Raw genomic sequence first — 17540 nt, 5'->3', positions numbered from 1 at the left:
AAAAATTGTTTTTCTCTTTAATTGTATTTTCTCTTTAACCAGGATGGTCACCTTTAGGTTTGTGTGTGTGCCAGGTCTCTGAGCATTGTTTAATAAGCTGCCAGCACCCAGCCCCTGCTTCTTCCCTTCCAAACCCCCCCTTTTCCTTCTGACTCCATCATGTTCATCCTGGTCATCTCTGTCACTGAAAAGGAGAAGACAGAACTCTCTGGAGAGCAACCTATGGCCTTTTTGGGAAGTTGTAGAGAGTTCACCAAGTTTAGCAAGCAACATTTTTCTCTGAAAGTGTTGGTTTTCAAGAGAATAAGCAACGCCTTTGAGCCACAGAATACATTTGCTGAGTGGTTTATCAACTGAATCATAACTTCTTTTATGAAAAGAGATGGAATTTCCCTGGCCAGAGTCTCCAGCTGGCACTCAGCATTCCCAGGCACAGCTGAACTAGACCAAGGAGAGAAGCCACCATACCTCTAGCCTGGGACTCCAGCAGGATGCCAGGAAGTAAAATAGCCATAGTCAAAAGAAATAGGCACTGTCAAAAAGAAAACTGCTATCTTCAGGGTGTGGGGCTGTGAATTGTGATCCTTAATGTGATTGCACATGCATATCACAAAAATGGGGACCAGTCAATTGTTAAATTCAGTATTGTAACACTAAGAAAAATGGAGTTTAAAGTTGCATTTACTGACAACTTTAGGCAAGAAAAGCCAAGGAGATTAGTAGGGAAACGTATTTGTCAATTCTTTCCCACAAATGTTTTTGTGGGGCAACATCACAGGCAAGACTTAAAATGAGCAATCCTGACTTGGCTAATACACAACAGCTCCCGGCACTGCAGAGACTGAAAAGCTGAAAAATTAAAGGACTCTTCGTGCAAACTCAACATGTGGGAGGGAAAATAGAGCACCAATCTCCCTGGTTGTCTCCACCGCCCTCCTCGGAGCAGCGTAAACCCGCAGTGGTCCACGGTTGTTCCTACCCAGTGATCACCATGACATCCTGCTGGCTCCAAACCATACAGGCTTCCTGCCCTTTGCTATCCCGACCCAAACAAAATCCACTAACACCAGATTCACTTCCATTTGGCTACTTTCATTCTGAAACCTACCCAGCAACATAACAGGCTTCAAACAGACAGTTGTCCCCAGGAGTGGGGTGTTTTTCTAGACACCAGTATCAACATTCTTGAATTTGTATCTTATTTGCCAAAGATAATTTGAATTTTGAACCAACTGAACTCAAAATCCTTGTACGAGTTTGTTTTGAAACATTCAGATAGTTTAAGCCCAAATTTTTGCCTATATTAGAAAACTATTGAGGTAGCTTATAAATTGAATTTAATCAGGAAAACGGGGACTCTGAATGAAGAGATTTTCCCATGCTGGAAAACCTTGTGCATTTCAAGAACTCTCAGCCTTGGCACAAAATTAGGTGTTTCACTAGGAACAAGGAAGGAAATAGATTCCTCTCTTGCAAAACTTCCAAAACCCAAAGGAGCTGAGAGCAATGCAGTTCAAAATGAGGCTTGCAATTCAAACTCCTCACCACAGATTGTTTGCCCATGGAGTCATCTCACCTTGTGTAAATGCATTTCCCTGAGCCCAGAGCAATGGGTTCTGTGAATCAGCAGCACTGGGATACCATATAGGACTGACTAGACACACATCACCACACCATGTGATCAGCGCCTTATTTCCAACAAAAAACCAACCAGCCATAAAATTCCCAACTGTTCCCATTATATCACCTAGCTGGAAACATCTTTTTGACTCCAAATGTTCATCAATCACACCACCATCATGAGTCCACATGAAAATGATTTCAAGCCTCAGCCTACAGTTACACCCTGATCGTAAACACTCAAAAAGCATTTTTTTCCTATTTACTCATGCACAGCTGCAGAGAAAATCAACTCAAAGCAGCATCCAAGACTGAGTTCTGCACCAGACAGAGCTCAGAGGTCAGGAGTGTTCACCCACATGCTCTACAGAGCACCAAAACAGACTGTTCATTTCATTCCTTACCTCCCTGCTCCCCCAGAGTTGCCTTCCCCCCTTTTTCTCCTGTCCCTCTTCAAGTTTATTTCTTCTGCAAGTTCTTAGCTGGCCTCAGTTCTGGCAGTTCTCACTTCATCCCTGAACTTCCTGACCTGCCAGATATGGCCTGCTTGGCTTATCAGTATTTATTTCCCACCCACCCCCATCCCTCACAGACGTATTTTTAAGTTCCTTCCAGAGCTAGCTGTCCCCAGCTAGCTACCTAGTTTTCAGAATGTGGTATTCTGCCAGCATTTTTGAGTTGCTGAAAACCAAAAATGAAGCAAACCCAAAAACACACACGTCACCTCCCTTGAACTTTCTAGTCCAGCAGATTTTACTGACAAGTTTGCTCTGCCTCGTGCATCCTGCAGCAGTGGACACACTACACCTCACTCTGCTCTTACAACTCTTTGTAAACGTGTTGGCATCTTTGAAGAAAAGGCCTGATTCTATGAACTCTGCAAGCCTCTCTCCCCTCTGTCTTTAAAATATCATTTTTTTTCAGTAAAATCAGTGCATCAGAGCTGTTTTCATCCCATCGTGCCCCTCTTGCCAGGATGTAGGACGCTGAGATTGTTTGAGCCACCACATCATTGAGCACCTTCTCCAGCACAGAACAGTTGCTTCTGCTTCACTCCACTGGGAATACTGCAGCATCATTTCTAAAAGACAGCACGTACCTTCCTGGTCTGTCAGGCTCCTTTCCAGTGCCACATCCATGTTTCCTACCTGCAGTCTTGGCAGACAGTGTGGTTGTTGAACCCATCATGGGCCTGTTGATTCCTAAGGAGCAGCCTCCAGACTGTTGCTGTAATCCATAGTCCCTTCCTATAGCTTCTGCATTACCAGTTAGCTATGAATAATTCAGGTTATAAATTAAAAGGTTAATTGCCAAAAGATCAGTCAGGCTGAGAAACAGCTCCTTGACATAAGCACTGAAGGCAAACCTTGGGGTTTTGTTACTTTTTCAGCACCACTTCCCGTATTTATGAAAACAACGATGTGACAGTGTGGGATAGGAATGAGCTGGTGTTGATGACCCCTGTGACTCCTTTCTGCCCTACAGACCTCATGTGATACCACAGGTGAGCACAAGTTCCTCTCCCTTCCCTGCATTCACCCCAATATCTGTGCAGCAGACATGACCCTCCAACCTTCCTTCCACGAGGCTGACCAAGCCTGGCTGTTCTCACCTCCTCCCAGTAACTTGGGGTAACACCTGCTCCCTACCATGGAAGTGAGATCTTACGCAAAGGAAAAGTTTCCCATCGCTCGTGTCACAAGCTTCTGGGATTATTTTATTACATCCAGGGACAGCAAACAGTTTAGCAGAGTATCCCTCTTAAACATACTCTGTGAATTGAGGGAAAGTCTCTGTTCTACCATACTAAGGAGCATCCCATAACAGTGCTGGCCAGATAATCCCTATTTCCTGCCTTGGCAGACTTTTAAGTGTGGTTAGAATGGAAACAGCCTAAATTACGTAGATTGAAAGCTTGGACACATACAAAACACCTCTGAGAAAGATTCAATTCCACAGAAATGCAGGCATGGAAGAGCAGAACCCAGACCAGAGACTGAAAGGAGTGAAAAGATGAGTTCATGAAAAATATTCTCAATGGTTTTCTTTTTCCCCTCCCCAAACACACCAAGCTGTTAATAACGGCTTTGGAATGATCAATGAACCACAAGGTAAATCCAAATTTTTGATTAATATGTAAAAAAACCCAAAGTGGAACTGATATTTCCATCCTGTCAGGTGAGAAGGAAACAGGTTTGGGGTTTGTTTGGGGCTAAGTAGCAGCAGGCACAGCCTCCAGGAGCAAACGTGCCTTCGTTGGCCAAGATCTGCTGGCAAGAACCAAGGGAGTCCAGGAGCTACCACCAGGACACACAGCACTGAAACAGAAATGGGGGAGAACACAGGCATAGGGAGTTTCACTGATCTCCAAGGGGGACAAAGGGCTACTACTGCAAAACAACCTCTCAACTCATGGAATTTCAGTGCAAGAATCACATAACCAGGTGTAAAAATCTTCAAATGTAATTTATTAAGACATTCAGCTATGTCTGTCAGTCTACATCCAAATTTACTACTAAAAATAAAATAGTATCACATTTCACATTAGGAATACCGACTTTGAAAAACACTTGAGTCAAGCCTATCGTATAAATAAGTGACTAATTTCTCTTCATATCAAAATTCACATAAAAAAATTGCCTGCCCCCTACTCCCGCCTATTTCCCCACCCCAGTCCCTTGTTCTACTTGAAGCCATGATGAATGTAAAAATTTAAGTATGGACATGTCCTTGTCAAAGAAAAAAAGGTGCAAACCTATTAACAGCTTTAAAAGTGGCATTTGCGGAGTCTGATCATACACAATAATGTACTCATTCCCAAAGTGCAAATATCGCCAGAGTTTAATACTGTTTTAATTCAGCTGCAAGGATTAAACATTACACAGCACAGTACTGCAGGGCTTCTATCCGTGCCCTAAAACTCATCCCACTTTCCTCCTTGCACATGGCAGCAGAGGTCAAAGTGTTCATTAGAGCTTTAGTTTACTTCATGCAGCCCAGACTGTGCCCATTATTAGCAAAAGTTTCATATACATCAAAATACTGACGACTCCGTCATAAAAGTCAAGAGTCACTATAGATTACATGAATTCAAATGCAACTGCCCCAAGAACACCCAAAGCATACACATGACGTATTAAGAGTGCTTCCATCCTCTCGTACAATCACTGCTGTTACATCTTTGATTTTTGCTTACGTGCCATAAAAAAACGTCAGCAACCAAAGCTGCACGTCAGTCAGAGACTGGCAACTCACGGCCTTTAACACCCCTCAGGACCCTGGGACATGGCTGTTTGCAACCCCTCTTCCTGACCAAAACCAAGCCAGCGTTCTGTCCGTCTGGCTACAACCTCTCACAGACCTTTCGCTTCTCTTACCCCTCACCTACATCTTGAAAACACTCTTTTTCACTGCTATTTATTTCCAGACATCCTTCCTATGCCCACAGTTCAGAGAGCTTCTGGAGTCATTTCTACTACATCTCACTGGAGTTACCGCTACCAAGCAGCCCATAAAATTCAGCATGGGAGATTACATTTTGACCAGCAATAAGAGCTACACTTCTTTTGCAGCTGTGGAAGGACTGGTTTTCTTCTGAGTCAAACGTGGATCTCTGAAATGTGTTTGTTCCCATGTCATCCTGTGTAGCCTCAGAGCTGGACACAAACCCTTAGATCTCGAGCAGGGCATCCCTCCTGGGCTGCAATTAGTTCTGCAGCACAAGCTGCTCCCTGGATGGCCTCACAGGGGCTTTTGTCACTGTCCATGCTGTGAGACCCCCCTGGATGGGCAGAGGCCTCCAGGCTGTCGTGTCCCTCGGCAGCCTGGCCCTTGCCCCTGCTCGGGCTGTCTTTCACACTTGGCCTATTGTCACATTCAGCACCAGGTGGCTCAGCTGCGTCTCCAGGCCTGGTGTTTTGCTCTGCACGAGGATTTGGCTGTTGCACTGGCTCTGGTCCCAGTCCTGGTAGCTGTGAAGGGCTCTTCAGTTGGCAGTGGCACAGAGGGCAGGTTTCTTGCACGTACAGCCATTTCTTAAGACAACCCGCATGAAAAAAATGGCTACATGGTGTGATTACAGCAGTTTTCATATCCTGAAAGACACAAAGAAAGATATTATTTATAACCCATTCCTCTCCTCTCGCCCCACACATTTAACTGGCATGGAGGAGACGGAAGCAGTCCACAGCCAAGCAAGAGAAGGTTTCTTCCTTCATACCAACAAGCCTCCATGTGAGGAGCAGCTGAGGGGGGAGACCTTCTCACTCTCTCCAACTCCCTGAAAGCAGGTTGTAGCCAGGTGGGGGTCAGTCTCTTCTCCCAGGTAACAAGCAACAGGAGAAGAAGACATGGGCTCAAGCTGTGCCAGGGAAGGTCAGGTTGGACATCAGGAAGGATTTCTTCACTCAAAGGGTTGTCAGGCATTGGAAGGGGCTGCTCAGGAGGTGGTGGAATCATCATCCCTGGAAGTGCTCAAGGAATGACTGGACATGGCACTCAGTGCCATGGTCTAGTTGATAAGGTGGGGATCTGTCAAAGGTTGGACTCGATGGTCTTGGAGATCTTTTCCAACCTTAATGATTCTTTGACACATACACAATTCAAACACAGGACGGGTCTGGCTTTTTATATTACAGGCATTAGAAATTAGGCAAAAAAATCTTTGTTTATAAGGTATAATTAAACACATGCTTTTGCAGGATGAGAGTCACAGGATTGGCTGGCTCAAGAAACAATTGTGTAAGACAAAACAGCACAATTACAGATACAACATATAACAACAGAATGCCAGGAATTAAGTGACACCCTAAACTCTGTCAGCTGAGACCTACATAGTCTGGTGTTTGAAACACGGTTGTTCAATTCGGCAGATTCAAAGAATTTGTATCAAGTTTAGTGTCAATCCAATCATACTCTAATTGCACACTACTAATCTTAGGGTAATTCCTTCACTGTCACATATAACTACTATTTGTATTCAAGAGTAAGAGACTTTGGAGCCAGAAGTGTGATAAAGATATTACTTTCAGCATTAATGTCTGAAGTCCTTACATCTGCTGGCTTACACTAGCAAGACCCTTAACCTTTTGATAATTAGGTTTTTGTTACAAAACTGACACTGCACTTAAAGTAGCAATGACTGCAGAGACTGAGCTGCTTCTACAGAATAATAACAAATCAGCTACTGAGAACACATTGTCTTTCACTAACAAAATCTTCCACTAATGAAGAAAGGGCACATTTGCTGCTACTGAGACCAGCTCAACCCAAACACGAGAGGTGTCAAAGCAGCTCAAGGACACAGTTTGTTGTGTAACTGGAGAAATAAGAATGACAGTTTAAACAAATCTGTTCAAAGCAATCTCCTCATTCATAAAGCCTATTCAGTGACAGTGCTCCAAATCAATTTTCACAAGGCAGAAAACTGGGTAATTCCAGTAACTTACTGAGGATAGTATTATTCATTAAACATAATTCAAGTAACTTATTTTACTAGTTGCAGACTGAATTTGATAGTCTGGAGGTAATTCAATTCAAGCCAATCTTTTGACACTTCCACTCTTACCTGGTAGCAGATGGCACAGATATCATTGTGCTGCTCCAGCTGCTCTTTCGTGGCCACGGGCAGTGATTTTATCTTATTCACAGCATCTCTTCGAAGAAGGAAACTTTTCCAGCCCAGCTGGGCCCGCAGCCACACATTGTAGTAGGAGTGAATGAAGATGATCACAGAACCCATCACGGTCCATTCACCAAAGATGGTTTCCGAGACTCCGTAGGCCACCACACAGAGCGCGACCAGGAACTCCAGCAGCCGGTACGTGCCGTTCACGTAATAAATCACATCGTCCATGTTTTCTACAGGCTCTTTTCTGAACTCCTCCACCATAAACAAAACATAAATGAAGAGTGTCCCAAGCACCTGTAAAACAGTTGAAGGTGATGAGCTCAGCATTCAATCCTGAACTAGAGCTTAAGTCATTCAGCATCGTCCACTGAGCTCTGTACACACAACACCCCCAAACTGGACAGAGGGCAGCCAAGCCCCAAAGTAGTGAAATTATTGCTGAACTTCAAGACAAATAAAAGTCACTCTTTCTTGCAAAGCATTTAAGCTTGTTCCCAAGTACTTCCCCTTCTGTACCTTCCTTAGTCCAGAGCACAGCAGAGTTGATTTAACAAAAGTTCTGAGTGTCATGAGGGACACTTTTATAAATTTAATAATTAAAAAAATCAAGTTACAACAAATACAATACAAAACATTTCCTGTATTTACACTGATGTGTTTTGAACATCAAACTGCTTTCAAAGATCTACAGCTAAGTAATGACAGAAATGAGTACTTGGGGAAAAACCTTTTTACTATAATCGTTACACCCTCAAAAGCCTTCTGGAGTTACATTTTGAAATAGACTTCCATTCACCTGTGTCCTCAGCTCATGCCAGGAGCTCCTTAGCCTCAGATACAGTATAAAGGAAGGGATTTTATATCATCTCTTGTAATTCTGCCCTTCTATTATCCCTACTCTCTTCTCATCACATATTTTCCCCCTCAGAGTAACAGGATCACGGTTAATGCTTCACAGGGCTAACGTTCTTACCTGAAGAGAGGTTAAAATACTGCTGGAGATAATGATCAACAGCCAGAAATCCATGTGGAAAAATTGACAAATCATGTAGGCCATGTATGCAGGGAACACGAGTAAGAACAGACAGAGGCTGACTGCTCGGAAGTGCTTCCACAGACTCCTGCAAACAACACAATAGGGTTTTATTTTTCAAGTCAGATTTGACTGTCAGAATAAGAACAGACTGCCTGCTGGATGTAGGCCTGTCAGATGTTTGCTCCAGGCTTTAACTTGTTGAAAAGAGTTTCTATTTTACTTGGGCACAATCTCATTCCCATCTTTCATGCAAGCCTACAACAACTATGGAAAGTTCCCTCTCATCTGACCTTTGCTGTTTTCAATAGAGACACAAAAATTATGGGCAAAAATTCACTTACAGTAACTGTCATACTGGATCAAGTCAGTGGTTAGACAAAAAAAGTATCTGATATACTGAATGTTTCAGATGAAAGTCCATTACAATAAATTATTAAACCTGTAACTGTTTGGACACTTCTCTAAATAAATAAGAGATATCTAGATTATATAATTCTTGCAACTCTTTTGTATCTTTTTGCTAATATGTGTGGGGCAATGCTATTTCCTTCCATCACCAGACTTAATCCTACTGCCTTTAGAAGTATATTCCCCAATTCAGAGATCACAAAAGAAGAAAGGTAGCAGGACTTGAACATTCATCTCTGCCAGTCCTTTCTCTGCTCCTGTCATTTACTTCTTCCTAATCTCCTCCCCAGCCTAAACATACCATCAATCTTTTTACAGTCACCTACTTGTGAAGGCTTTCAGAATATCTTGAGTAATTCACTATACTACCTCTACTTGTTCCTCAGGTTTTATTTTAATCTCATTTAGCTCTGGAAATGAGGTGCAGAAAAAGTGAAACTATTGGGGGACAGGACAGCAGCACAAATTGGTTAATCATATAGTCTGAAGAAACATCACAATGCTACTCTGAGGTCTGAAATTCTGTGTCTGTGGGTGAGGGAGAAAGCAAGATCCTACATGATTTAGAACTGCCTGGGAGATTTGGCAGAAGAATTAAAACTCACTATTACCACAGAATGCTTGTTTAAGCTGGGCAGATGCTTATATCCTGCCTCTACTCCCTTTCTCTCTGTTACTATATTGGAAGTTAAGGTTGCTGCAGACAGAACAGGCTGGCTACAAGTAGCCTCCAAGCTAAACAAACTACACATAAACAAACTTCTTTTCATTTCTTCACTTACAGGTTACAGAAGGAGAAAAAGCAAAAGCAATTAACAAACATACAAACAGATTAACGTGAAAACACCAGATACCACCAATACAGTTCTTCAAAACACAAATTAAACTAACCCAAATGATCAGAACATGTAGGGACGCTAATGCAAACCTTCCACCTCTTACTTTGTGCCAGTAAACCCTATCGTTTTGAGATCATAGCCTCACCAAAAGAATAGATTTTACAATATCTAAGACAGGGTCACTCCTAGAAACTTCACACCCTCAATAGCTGCGTGAGATCACTTTATTAGAGGGAAACCCACCCAACTGCAGTGGAGGTTAAGAAAAACCATTCTGCAAATCCGCACAATGGAGTGTGGGTGGGGAGAGCACAGTCCTGGATTGCTTAACTGAGACCACAGTGCACTGACACTCCTGCTAGGGAGAGTAACCAATGAGCAGTTTTACACAGGGAGTGGGCAGCCAGCAGCTGCAGAGCAGCGTGGTCTTGCACAGGCTGGATGGACACAGTCCTGAGCAGGAGCAGCTGACCAAAGTCAGCCCTGTTTGTCAGCACAGAGTATGGTGAAAAGTATTAGTGTGTGCCCTTGAGGGGGTAGGACAGAGAGGGAAAAACTAGAGAATTTAGACTAGAGAAGAAATCTGCATACAGAAAAAAAGAGGGTAACTTTACAAGCTACTAAAAATCCAAATTAGACCATCAATTACTAGTTTATCACCTCCTAAAAGAGCATTGAGTAACTTTCAGTTTAGGAAACCAGTGTCTTACTTGTCCCTTGAGGCTCCCAATGCCAAGACAATGGGATCAGCAATTTCCAGCATGGACTGAAGTATGGATGCCACCACAATGAAAAGAATAATACTGAGCAGGAACGCCCGATGCACAACTTGGAGCTCAATCAAACCTGTCTGCACAGCCAGGATCAGGAGTGTGACTCCTTCAGTCATTCCCCTGCAGATCAACACAGTCAAAAGAACAATCAATCACATCTCTGTGTCAATGCTGGTTCAAAAGTACATCTAGAAACACCAGGAAACAAGCTGTGTCTGTCCCAACCTTTCACATGTCCCTGGTTTTAGGTTTCACCGACGTCCCTGCTGAGGCTTTAACCAGAGGGGAATGTTTTCAGAAACGCTGAAGAGTTTGGGTTAGAAACCAGCAGATTTCAGAACCCTGCTCTTGACAAGCAGCATCTGGGCTACATCCAGCTCAGACATCATCCAGCACAAAGCATTTTAAGGACCTAGGTTGCATCTTAAGAGGACGAACCCCCCAGCCCCAGTGTTGCCTACACAGCCCTGTCCTGTCTATACCTGGGCACCAGTCAGCCTCATTCCTAGACCACCAGGAAGACCCTCTCTACTTGTTATATTCCCCCATCACCACTCTCTTGTCTGTCCTTTGGCCCTTGATTTAACACCCCACCAGGTGCCCAGTTTAGGTAAATTAGCAATTTTGCCATTTTTCAGTTTATTCCCCTTGTACCTAAACCAAATACAATTGTCCACTTCTTTCTGGCTTAGAACCTCAGACTGACTTTAATACCTGTGAGGATCACCACTTAGCATCACTGTTTGACACAGTCAAACACATCACCCAGAAGCACATGCTTCACCAAATGTAGACTACTCCTAGGTAGCCCAAATTTATACCTAGGAATCCCATCTTGGAATCCAAAACATAAAACATTCTTTTGCATATGGTCTGAAACTTTCTATAGAGTTAAGGGCTGGAGTAACTGAGAAAGGCACTGTCAGATCCAGGATCCCAATTTCATACCAGACAAGTTTGGACAAGCATGAGAAAAGGCAATTTCTATATTTTGGCTATTTCCCATAGTAATTTACAAGCAATACATAGAAAGCTTTGTTTTGAACCTCATAGAGTAGTAATGTTTCATATGTGGCTAGAGGGGAGATGAGGAAATGAAAATATGAAGTGTTCATATTATTAATGCTTGTGAAAATTTTTCAGTGACTCATGAAAATGAAAGCATTAAGACAATCAAACTGTGCAATTGTAAATCCCAACTAACAGCCCTGAACCTGTTAGAGAAATGAATCATCTCCCAAGAAGTCTGTGAAAAGTATTTTCACCTCAAATCCTTCCAATGCACACACATAGACTGGCAAACAAAAAGCCGGTCAAGGATACCTAAGAGTTCAAAAGTTAAAAAACTGCAATGCCACCCATATATTTCTATATAAATCCCTTTTCTGCCTGTTTCTTTTTCAACCCAAGGCACACTGTGGCACTTACCTGTTCATAGCAGGATCATTCATGAACGCTCGGTAACCCTGCAAGTAAAACTTGCAGAGAGTCAGAACTCCCAAAGCAACAAAAGAGACTGTGAAGACCAATCCCAGCAGTGAGTACGGAGTGCTACAGCATTCGGCAATACTGGGAGAGAGGGGAAAAGAAACAGAAAGGAAAGGTTGATCAATTAAAAACAATGTGATGAGCTCTCCCTGTGTCCTGTTAACTGTGCAAGTTGGTTTCAAAGCAAAACTGGATTGGTTTAATAAAAATATTCAAAGCTCTACACCACCACTAAACCCTCCAACAGAAGAAAAAGATGAGATGTATTCTATTACTTCTTTCCAAGACACAAGTTCATCCCAGCTCCCCACTGGAGCCAGGGCTGTGCTGTGACATTCCTGTGGTCCCCTCAGCGCGGTGCCACACGGTGGCACTGTCCTGCTGTCACTGGGAGATCAGAACCACAGGCAATCCCACAGCCACAGCCCACCCAGCTGACTCGCTGGAACGTCAGCCAGCACCACAAACACACAGTGAGAGCACATGGATTCACTTAGGCACGTTCCCCTCATACACACAGTAACACAAACAAACATCAAACTAGTAAGTCCTGTTGGGAGACTGGGGGTTCTTTGGCAGCATTCACACCGGGTTCAGGTAGGCAAGACCTGTCTGAATTTCTAATGGCTGAGCCAGAATCATCAGAATAAGACAGTGGAGGACACTCCCTCTCAGGAAGCTTCTTCCTCTCTGTTACTACAGCAGTGGAACCCCAAAGACTGACACCCCAGACTACATCTGACGATGCTGAGAAGATCTGCATCACTTCAGCTCCCTCACCTTTGGGCTCTTCTGCTGGTCCTGGCACTGCAATATTTGAATGTGCTTCGGTTTCTGAAACACAGTGTTGCCAATGCCAGGTAAAGACCCAGCTGTTGCCAGGGGTTACACAACTGGAAATCCTCACATATATAATCCAAGGTAACACACTGACACCTCATTCATTTAAAAAAAAGAAAAAAAAAATCTTCATTTGCTCCTCAGGACAGCAGTCTTGTGAGGAGAGAAAGTGCCGTGGCTAAAAACATGTCCTGCTAATTAACCAACTGATGAGTGAAGCAGTCCAGTGCTCTGACAAAAGAGTTTGAGGAAGCACATGCTTCAAAAATAAACACAGCTCATCCAAGAGGCATTTACTTTGTCTCTTTTAGTGACTACTTAAACCGGAAATCTCCTTTGAAAGCAATTCACAGCAGAAAACGTTGATGTGTTTACATATACAACGTACGGTGCTTCTGGTAAGCCTCCAAATTCTGCCTGTTTACCAAGCCAAGGGGGGCTGAAAAAGTTTTTAAATGTTCCTGCAGGTCAAGGTAGTGAGAAATACAGTACTTAAAGCAGTTATTTCTGTAGAATATTTGAGGAACTCTAAGTTTTGCTTCAAAATAAATGATTAGAAATCAAGAATCCTGGCTTTTCTGCTTGATGTCCAATATTTTTTTGTTTGAGTCATTTTAGGACTCTTCTTAAATTTGATCTACTATGTAAGGGTCTCAGAGGAGCTTAAGAGCTCAAAGAGAAGCCTGGGGAGCTTTATTATGTTTATGTGTCAAGCACAAGTTTATAAATTGTCCCAAGGAGCTGAACTCTTCATGGCTTCCCAAAAATCACAGCAGTTACAAACCCATGGAAAAGATTTTGAGATGAACAAGGAAAATGACAGACACAGAAAAGTTTTAAACAGCAAACCCTGTTTTGTTTTAACTTTGAGAGTTGGGTGCTTTGGCTGCTTAGATGAGCTCAAGAATGTGTCCCACACCAAAATGATAAAACAAGACATACAAGGCTCAGAAAGCAACATGAGCACGAACAAAATATTGCTTGGCCTGAACTTCAGCTGAAACATCTCAGACTTAAAACCAATTTATATACTGAAAAAAACTTCTGGACTAACACTCTAATTATAGCTATTCCCTTCTCAAAGGAATATTTTGCTTTCTTTGGGAACTGTTCCACAGTTCTGCTAATGCTGTCTGTTCTGAATGGGATCCATGCCTTTGTAGGACAAACTTAACAGATTTTGCATACACGGTCACTGCAGTAAGGACAAATATTTCACAGGTATCCAAGTGCAATAAAACCAATATACATATCTCATCTTTCAAAGAGCACCAACATTCACTTCAATAGACAGTCAAAACAGAAAACTAACTATTGGCAGATAAGTCAATTACCTGGTCAAGAAGAGGAAAAGGAGCCTCTCTCTCGAGGCAGGCTGGTCCCGTGTACTGAAATAGGAATAGATCTGAAGAGCAAATAAAACAAGCCAGAACACCATGAAAAGCACTGGGACGACCAGCTGGTTCCACAGAGACATTCCCAATGCCAGGAGCCCGTACACCTCCACCACCTGGGCAAGATACAAAAAGGCAATTTGTTACTGGGTCATAGCATCTGGGATTTGATAACAAAAGGACAGTCAACAACATAGTCACAACAGCAAAGTAAATCTACTTTGCAGACCTGTTTCTAAGAAAAAACTTAATACCTCAGACATTTTAAGTATCTCAAAAAGGAACACGTACCTAATCTACCAAGCATTTAGAAATTCATGCTTAAGACTTATTTCAGAAGACTCTGAAACTCAAATTACTTCTTTTGTATTGCAAAGACTAAATTACAATGCAGTCACTTCCAAGAAGCTGGAACTTCATATAGCTGGGCTTATTACAAAAGGTCTAAAGGAAAGCACTCATAACTACTGATTCCTCATCATCTGCTTCCCACAGTGACATACAAGCCATAGTGGCAAGGAAATTTTAGCAAATGCTAAAAATGCTGCCTGCTTAGTCTTTCATGGCAAGCATGAGGGATATCACATTAATGGGATGTGCTGCAGTACGTACAGGGGCTGACGGACAAGCAATTGCTGCTGGCAGTGGTGCAGTGCCAAGCTCCCGTGCTCAGCTTTGCCCACAGACTTGTGAAGGAAGTGCACCTGCCCGGGGGGAGACTCCCCTGGCCTGGGACCAATGCAAGCAATGCTGGGCAGCTCCTGGCAGAGGGCTCCACCACATCGAAGAGGGTCATGCTATGCTTATAATGTAGATTCATAACCGTGAGGCATTTCTGGCATCTTCTGCTGCAAACAGCCAGCCAAGGGTCTGGGCCTGCTTTTAAATTATACCCTTAGGCACAGTCTAACATACACTAACAGTCCACTTGTTAGGGCTCTCTCAGTGTTTAACATCCCAATATTCACCAAGCTTTGACACTGACAACCGCAATCAAATCCAGCCTAAAACAGCAGTAAACTGTCAAACACCACAATGAAGGACCCACTGAAAATTAACAACTGCTTGAAGTTGTAGCAATGGAAATACAACTAGGAAAATATTCCAGACAGAATGCCAATACCCTTCTCTGGAATAGGCATACTAAGCTTGATTTGTAGTGGAGTTGCACCCAGTTACACGAACACAGTATTGGCCAATATATTTTCTGCTCTGTTTCAGGAACACAGGCAAAGAGCAGCAAGCTCTTGAAAAACAAAAATCTTGCTTTCCCATATTCTCAATACAAGTCAAAACCTACTCACACATAACTACTCATTCCAACTCTACTCCATGCATTTACAAAAGCAGCATCCAATACTCTTATAAACCCAGTGACATGTTATAAAGTTTCTATCATTTTTTCTGTATTCCCAAGGAAAAAATCTTCACGCCTTCTGCACAAAAAGTCAGGAAAAAGAGTATGATCAGTGTCCAAAGGCCAAGCACAAGGAATATTTCTTCCTCATGATAATGACACTGTAATACAGCCCAGCATTGAAAGATATGAAACACTGTGATGGAGCAAGGGGGAGACAAGCAATCCTAGAGATGAGGAGGAGAGCTTGGTAACAGCAATATTTAGAATTCTGACAAAGGAACCAACCAAAACAAATGAGCAAGAAACAACTATTTCCCCCTTCAACCTGGAATGTATTTGCAATTAAAACACTGGTAAGATACTGAAGTGTTTTAAATGTGTCTGATAAAAAATAGATACAAGTCTCAAATCCACATCCAATCTGAATTTGACTTCAGGAATTTAAACTGTGTATCCATTCATGCAGGTGGAAAATGGAAGTGCTGGTTCCAACCTGTTTCAAGGCTTTGAACTGCACAAAGACATGCAAATATTACCCCAAAAGTTAACCCTCTAAATAAAGAGTAAGCAAGATTTTCCTATTCTCCCTGGAAAAAAGGATATTGAAGCTTTGCCAGTTAGCTCCTGAATTAGTTTTTATCATCAAATCTACAAGCCAGGGAAGATTTTGATTGGATATTAGAAAAAATTTCTTCCCTGAAAGGGTGGTGAAGCACTGGAACAGGCTGCCAAGGGATTTAAAAGACGTGTAGATGTGGCTCTTAGGAATATGTTTTAGTGGTGGCCTTGGCAGTGCTGGGTTAGTGGTTGGACTTGATGATCTCAGAGTTCTTTTCCAACCTAAACAAGTCTATGATTCCGTGGATGAGGTCAGACCATGCTAGGTGGTGTACAAACACGGAAGGATAATCCTGCTCTAAAGACCAACTACATACAAAATAAATAACCAGACATCAATGATCAACATGACAGGCTGAGACCTTGGCACACCAGGCACCTACTGCTGCCAAGTTTTTGTTTGCACACGACAGATATGACAGCAAACAGGAGTTTTAAAGAAGGCTTTGAAAGAGTTTAACAAGTTAGTTTTCAGATTACTTCTAGACCAAAGAGCAGAAGGAAAAAAAAAACAGTGTCTTGGTTTGAAAAAAATCCAGCCGGTGGTGAGAGCTGAAACAGTGAGTCAGTCAAAAGTCAAGCAAGCATTAATCTTTTTATGTTGAAATATATATAAGGATGTATAAACCTATATACTTTATATAAAAAAACATGATGTGTGATGTTTTTGTAGCACTGAGAAAGTAAATTTTCAACTAAGCATGTATCAGATGTCAAAGCATTAACAAAATGGACACATGTCAGATCAGTCTTCTCTGTTTCTGCCACCTTTTGCTCAAGGTCTCAGCAATGCCGCTGTTCTAAAGAAAATACCTTTCAAATCACTGTGCAAGTTACAAATCATTTAGTCAGTGATTATTAAGAGTCAAAATCACCTTCAGCGTTACTCTCTATTTAACACTTCTATAATTACAAACACTTTTCATACAGAAGGCATTTCTTGAAATGAACAGTGATTGCACAGGGATTTCCTTGCTCATTTAATGAGGCTGTAAATGTATTCCATTCTGGCATGATCTTATCTTGTAGCCTGGATTTGGGAAGGAATAATCAATGTCCAAGCAAAGTGGACATGGCTCAGCTGGCCAGCAGCGTAAATCAGGCTAATACAAAGCTATCATAAAATTACAGAAAGAAGGTGTCATGGATCAGAGCACATTTAGATTGCTAAGAAAGCATGAGTTAGCACATACACACACACACAGGTGCACAGAAGACAGTCAAAGTACTACTTTATTTCTTCCTGCAAAAAAGGCTCAGGAAAAGGAAAACAAAATTGTTACATTCACCATCTTACCTGGACAAGTTCTCTGTATGCAGATTTCGCCAAGTTATAGGGCACCAGAAGATTTGATGCCAGAAAGTAGAGAACTTCCAAACCGGTGAAAATCATGGCGAATTTGTTGATGATGACAATGGTTTCCAGCGGGACGAGGCAGAGTCGTGCCAGGAGAGGGAGCATGTGGGCAGAGAACAGCCAGATCTGCTTGGTTTTCATGACGCAGGAGCAGAGTGTACACACCACCAGCTGCCCT

At 42.5% G+C, this 17540-nt stretch overlaps 1 protein-coding gene across 2 annotated transcripts in view; it reads right to left on the bottom strand.

The window, feature by feature from the left end:
• Positions 1 to 4067: 4067 nt before the first annotated feature.
• The window catches only part of RNF145 (ring finger protein 145), a 48294-nt gene continuing 34821 nt past the window's right edge, over positions 4068 to 17540 (bottom strand). For both annotated transcript variants that reach the window (XM_027682677.1, XM_027682678.1), the window contains exons 5-11: positions 17303 to 17538; positions 13968 to 14143; positions 11734 to 11874; positions 10243 to 10425; positions 8223 to 8370; positions 7187 to 7543; positions 4068 to 5714 (exon numbers count right to left, since the gene is read on the bottom strand). In XM_027682677.1, the coding sequence (XP_027538478.1) occupies positions 5271 to 5714; positions 7187 to 7543; positions 8223 to 8370; positions 10243 to 10425; positions 11734 to 11874; positions 13968 to 14143; positions 17303 to 17538 (1685 nt within the window). In that variant the 3' untranslated portion in view covers positions 4068 to 5270. The remainder of the gene's footprint in view (positions 5715 to 7186; positions 7544 to 8222; positions 8371 to 10242; positions 10426 to 11733; positions 11875 to 13967; positions 14144 to 17302; positions 17539 to 17540) is intronic.

Source organism: Neopelma chrysocephalum, unplaced genomic scaffold (genome assembly GCF_003984885.1).
Source record: "Neopelma chrysocephalum unplaced genomic scaffold, ASM398488v2 Primary Assembly neopelma1_63, whole genome shotgun sequence".
NCBI classification, from domain to species: Eukaryota; Metazoa; Chordata; class Aves; order Passeriformes; family Pipridae; genus Neopelma; species Neopelma chrysocephalum.
The sequence above is the reverse complement of the archived record's forward strand: the minus strand, read 5'-3'. Positions and strand labels throughout refer to the sequence as shown.